We start from the raw sequence: 6,371 nt of genomic DNA, 5'->3' as shown, positions 1-6,371 counted from the left end.
GCAAACATTAATGACAGAAGCCAGTGTTTTAGAAAAAAATTTTAACTATTTTGACAGAAGAAAGATAATATCTGGAATCATAACCAACAACATAATGCTTTGTTTTGGATTAAATGACTTGCGTATCATTTTTATTTTAGATAAAATATTTATATTCTACAAATCTATATCAGTTATAACATTAATTGATGCAGATTTTAATAAATAAATTAATAAATTTTAACATAAAAGTATTTCAATAAATTTCAAAAATTTTACTTTAAAAGAATTTCGATAGAAATAATTTGAATCTTATGCAACATCTCTATTTTCTTCTAAACATGTTATTGCAAATATAACATTTTTGTAATCTATATCAATAGATTACAAGTTATATTATATTACCATTATCAGGTTGTAACATAAATTCTATCCAAAATAATTGAAAAGTTTATTTTTCAGTCATCAATGTATTGTCCCTTATTACATATAATCTCAAGCCACCTTTCAGGCATCTTTCTGATACCCTAATGGAAAAATTCTCTTGATTTAAAATAAAATCATCCCAATACTACATTTTTGAGATCTTACTGAGAATTGAAGTTCTTTCCATCAAGATAATTTTGCAAGCTCCAAAATAAGTGTAATTTGAAGGAACAAGATCTGGGGAATATGGGGTTGTATCATTTTTTGCAGTTTCTTCAGTTTTTTAGAGGTGATAAGAGCTCCTTTGTGGACAGGCATTATCTTGATGATATAGAACATAGTCTGGGCTTTTTTCTCACAGATCTTACATCAAATGGTCCAATTGCTAACAGTAAATTTCAGCTATGATGGTTTCATTCCTTCCCAGCAGCTCAAAATGTATCACATCTTGGATATCTCATCACACATCAAGCAGCATCTTTGTTGGATAAAGGTTGGTTTTCAGCTGAAGTGCCACTTTATCTCCAGGACTGTGAGTCACTGATGACAATGCTTAATATTGTATTCATTTTTCATCTTTGATAACAATTTAGTCCAAAAATGGAGCTCGGAGATGAGAGTGGAATGAAATGCACAGATTGACACAATGTTCAAGTTGAGCAAGCAGCAGATCATGTGGCACAGATTTTTCCAACTACAGCTCTTTTCCCAGCTCTTTCAAATGTTGTTAAAAGGTCATATGACTTATGTCCAGTTCTTGTGCAAGTTCTTGTACTGTTGTGAAGACTTTATTTTCCGTCAGAGATTTCAATGCATTGGATAGAATTTATATTATTAATTACAACAAATATTTAATAAATAGAACTACCTGTAATCTATTCACAAAGGATATTTTAGGTCAAAATGCTCTTGGCTTTGCCCCCAATCATACCTTTAATACTACTCAATTATTAAGATGAAAATTTTAATGTAAGATGAAAAATGTATTTTAACATATTATAATCAGTATTTTTTTTTAGTTAAGTGGAAAGATTAGACATGGCTATTAATAAATATTCATCATTTTTAGATTTTATTTCAGAATTATGACTAATGGCCATAATTAAATTCCAATGATATTTGCATACTTTATATTTCAGTATTACAGTAGAGCGTCGATAAGTGGAAACCAATTGGGGACTGGGGTCTTTCCAGTTAATGATTTGTTCCAGTTTCCGACTTTGTACGAAAAAATACATTAACCTGTCCGATGTTCAAATTTTTCTCCGTTGCGTATCGCTTCGTGTTGAATTTTCATCCATTTTAAGCGTAACGAAAATTTTTATAATAATCATCGAGGCTATCGTATCGTTAAAAATTATTTCTGCATTTTGTACAAACAAAATAAATATATTAAAGAATATAAAAAACATGAAAATTATACTTTAGAAGTAAATTTAGTATCAAAAACATTCGATTCAGTACGACACAGTCCGACTGAAAATAGTTCCACTTTCCGGCCATTCCACTTACCAACGTTCCACTTATCGACGCTCTACTGTATTTTGAAGACATTAAATTTTATAAAAAAATAATTTTTACTGCCCAAGGATAAATTTTTATTTTTGTTGAAATATTCATTAACCAAACTTATTCAATCTTTATATTAATTACAAAAAAATATAGTTAACTATGTGCTAATGAACCAGGCTTATTATACTCCCAAAATAAGAGTATAATAAGCCTGGTTCACTAGTTAACTATGTGTTTTGTAAAGTACTCAATCTTTATTTAAGACAGAAGTCCATTATTTCATTTAACTATAGCAAGATTATTTTTATCAGACTGAAGAATATTTAATTTATACTATAATACTGCAAATATACCTCTATTTGTTTTTACTTTCTGAATTGATTTAGTAGTAACTTTGTACATTATTTAAAGCAGATAAATAGGAAGTGATGTGTTTGAATATTTTGTTTTTTATTCTGGTAATAATTTGTCATTTTGTTCAAAATGTGCAATTTATATTTGCTTTTATAAAAAAAAAAATAAAACAGTATTTAAAAACATTTTTCATATATTTTGAATCAATTGTTTTTGATGATAAACTTTACATATGATTTCAAAAATAATATTACAATCAAATTAAATGTGTTTTTTGAATTTTTATGTGAATGCAAATTCAATGATTGCATTAGTATTTAATATTTCATTTTATCACTTCATATTATTAAATATTCTAAAATTTTTGAAATCACCACAAACTTACCTCTGAAGAATTGAAATTTCTTAAATTATTTTGCAATATATTTGTTTTAAACATATACGAGCAGCTATTTATTTTTAAATATAAAATTAAAATAATATCCAGCAATATATAAAAAATTAACTTACTTTGTAAACCACCAAAATAATAGTTTTGATAGAAATGATGCATATTTGATAGGACATTCTTTCTGAAAATTTCAACTCATCATTTTTTAGGTCATTTTTTTTTGTTTTTTATATTATCAATTTCAAACATCACTAACCTGCGTATCAAGTTTCTCCTCAATTTGTATCTTATCAGCAAAACAATAGAAGAGAAACTGTGCTAATATTACAGGAAAACGTATCATTGCTATAATATAATTAACTGTATTAACATGAACATCTACCTTTAAATAAAAAGAAAAACACAGTTACATAATGAAAATATGCTAATATTATTCAATTTAAATGCATTTACCTCCAAAAATAGATTGCTTATATGTGAAAAATAGAAGCCAAAATTTCCAATTGTCATTAACAACCAAAATATAAAAATAATTCCAGATGAATAGATTCCTTTTCTTTGTCCACAAATAGCTAAAATTATGAATAAAGTCTAGAAAAAAATAATAAAATCCTTGATGAATATTATATATTATTAAATAAATTTTAATAAATTTAAATTCCTTACCAAAGTACATATTGAAATAATATTAGAAACAAAATACACAGGAGGTAAATTAGGTGAAGTATGTAAATCATTTATTAAATCAATTATTGACACTGCAATTAATAAAAGAGCTAGTCCCTGGAATAAAAAAAAAAATAGATTAAATTACTTTATTGAAATTCATAATTACTAATAAGAAATACAAATAAAATTTTACATTCAGATAAGTTACAATAGTTTTTGATATATCTTCAAAAATATATTTTATGTCAATTCTTAAAATTCTGAACATGTTTTGTAAGGGTATAAATACTAATTTATTTTCTCTCTAAACATAAATCCATCAATTATCTCAAGACTTATAACTGTATTTCTATTCAAAATGTTTTCTAAGATAATCAAATTTATTTTAATGGCATTAGTTCACATTATTTCAGTCTTTGTCAAAGAAAAAGGTTCATTGGTCTTGGAATCAATTATGGTTTTTAAATTAGTATAAAGTTTTTCTTGTTTGAATAAAATATATTCATTAGTATCACATTTTAATTTTCCTAATTATTATTAGTTGTGTTATTTTTATTAATTACTTGGTTATTTCGTTAACACGACATTCTGTCAAGCCATTTATGGCAGAGACACGTTATAACTTCGTGGGGCTCAAGCGAATTTGAACTAGGGTCCTCACGTGCAGTGCAGTGCAGTATTGACTTCAGACACTTTCTTTCGGAGAAATTTATTTCTTATAAAAGATTGTTGAGGGCCTATGCAATTGCCCTTTTTCCCATAGGATAACACGCCACTGAATACATAATAATACATAATAACTCACCATTCTAGAAATATTAAGTATCGTCCACGGAATTGCCTTTTCCGAGCTTCTGTAAATAAAATATATTTCCAAAGGCATAAATAGCCATAGAAATCCACACGGGATCCAAACGAAAACAATGTTCTGAAAGCATATTGGCAACACTAACGTCTCTCCGTTCCAAACTTCTTCAGGTCTGAAATTAAACATATCATCAATAATTTTCAGATTGACGGCCAGATGGCCGAGCGGTCAAGGTAGCAACCTACCTCTCTGGGGTACCCGGGCTCAAATCCGGACGGGCCAAAAAATCCCCAGGAACCTTTCGGGGGTGGTCCGTCCGGATATGTCAGGCCCCGTCCCTCACCACTCGGCCACCCCATTGGGCCTGGCCGAACCCATAATGGGCTTGCTAAAAAGAAGCCCTCTTAGGAAAGAGTTGACAAAAACAAAATTCACATTCAGTAATTATAAATTTAGTAACCATTACTGTTTTAATTTCTTTGCAGCAAATCACATGTTTTGCACATTGCTCGTTGTTAAATATACAGAGCTTAGCAATAAATACGGAGCACCTCTGTAGGCAGCATTCAAGCTTTCTTCGAACCCATATGCAACTTAAGTCGATTCTTATAAATCGCATTTAATAATACAAAGGTTTTTATAGTCCTTTACTTTTATCTTGATGTATTTATTTACTATTTTAAATGTTCATATAGAATATTGCTTGAGCAATAATCAAATTTCAACAGAGATCTTTCTTATTATTTAAACCGGAATTAGTTTTTACGATACGAAATATTCAGTTTCAACAATAGCAGCCTACATATTCAAACGTGACGAATTCCTTACACAATATACCGAAATAATTTTAATCTCAAATCTAAGCATTTATCTCGTATCAAATACTGCGCGAATCAATCGCATCTCATTAATAATCAAAGACGATAATAATATAAATTAAATCTACGATCAAATATTTGTCATCGATAATTTTACAAAACAACAATAAGATCTATTTATATAAATGACTTTGCTGTTTATCGCACTTTGGAAGAATATCGAAAGAATTCGGACGACTTAACGAGAAGAGATCGAGCGATTTAAAGTAGAGATGGGCGTATATTCAATAGCAGAAAGTATTGGCCATTAGGGATCTCGATCGTTACTTTGATATAACGTAACTTCCAATACTACGAATACCTCCAATATGGCCCCAGAAGCCAATGGCGGAACCAGGAATTTATTGTAACCGATTACATTTCCCACCGATAGCAGTGGCGGATCCGGAAATAGTCAAGGAGAGGAACCGGACCAAAATTTAAAACGTTGAATAATGAATAAGTAATTTTTACAAATGCGCGCCAACCATCGTAGGGAGGACGGTCCGATAAAGCAAATTGGTCATGGTAAATATTTATTAAAAACGTTTTAAAAATTGTAAGAAATGAATTTTAATTTTCTCTCGGCCGTGGTATTGTTTACACTAGTCCTTACCGCGTCTTTTACCACCTCCGGTTTAATTCGCGACAAGAAAAGCCGACTACATCCCGTACGATTTCCAATTCTTCTTAAAAAAAAAAAAAATTGCAGCAGGTGAGAACGAGAACAATTAATTGTTAATCCTTTTGTAGTGGAGATAAAAGTACCTCCGAAAATGTTCTTTAAAAACTCAGTCAAATTACAATGCGTTTACAATAGGAAAAACGCAATAAAACAGATTTCTGGTGTCTGTTACTTGTGTTACAACCAACAGAAAGACAATAATAAGGGAATTGATCGAGAAGTTCTTACTTCGTCTTTTTTTCTAACGAATAAATTAGTAGGAATCGTTTACTTTCGACCATAGAAATTTTCGAGCCATACATTACCCAAAAACGGGATCCGCAGAAATTCGTAAGTCCTCCTCCTAACTCCATTTTCGTTTCTAACGCTAACGTCACGTCTACCGGTTTTTGTCCCTTGCACTGTAAAATTATCTGTCATCGGAGATTATCGAGAAAATAACAAGTAAACTAAATAAAGAACATTACGTATTTTTTATCTGTCTAGACTAAATATCTGCATCCATAATTTCCAGTATAAAAAGTCATGTTAATATATAGAAAGTACTGGTATACAAAATAAATTTTAGAGTTAAAAAGGACAAAAAAAAAGCATAATAATTAGATAAAATAACCGTTCTATACGTAGACCAAGTTACGCGTTAAATTGCGCATTAACAATTAACTCTTATGTCATTCATTTTGTAGAAAA

The 6,371-nt window shown here is 29.6% G+C and overlaps 1 protein-coding gene across 1 annotated transcript; it reads right to left on the bottom strand.

Annotated features, from left to right (window-relative positions):
• Positions 1 to 2,656: 2,656 nt before the first annotated feature.
• On the bottom strand, positions 2,657 to 4,325 carry LOC136971016 (multidrug resistance-associated protein 1-like; the record flags this gene model as incomplete). The annotated part of the gene is made up of 6 exons (XM_067265502.1): positions 4,137 to 4,325; positions 3,329 to 3,445; positions 3,116 to 3,253; positions 2,919 to 3,044; positions 2,782 to 2,843; positions 2,657 to 2,720 (listed from the first exon to the last, which is right to left on the bottom strand). Coding segments are annotated over exons 1-6 (696 nt in total), but the record flags the coding sequence as incomplete, so codon positions are not given.
• Positions 4,326 to 6,371: the final 2,046 nt, after the last annotated feature.

The sequence above is a fragment of the Centruroides vittatus genome, unplaced genomic scaffold, assembly GCF_030686945.1.
Source record: "Centruroides vittatus isolate TY-2023 unplaced genomic scaffold, ASM3068694v2 contig_2262, whole genome shotgun sequence".
NCBI lineage: Eukaryota > Metazoa > Arthropoda > Arachnida > Scorpiones > Buthidae > Centruroides > Centruroides vittatus.
The sequence above is the reverse complement of the archived record's forward strand: the minus strand, read 5'-3'. Positions and strand labels throughout refer to the sequence as shown.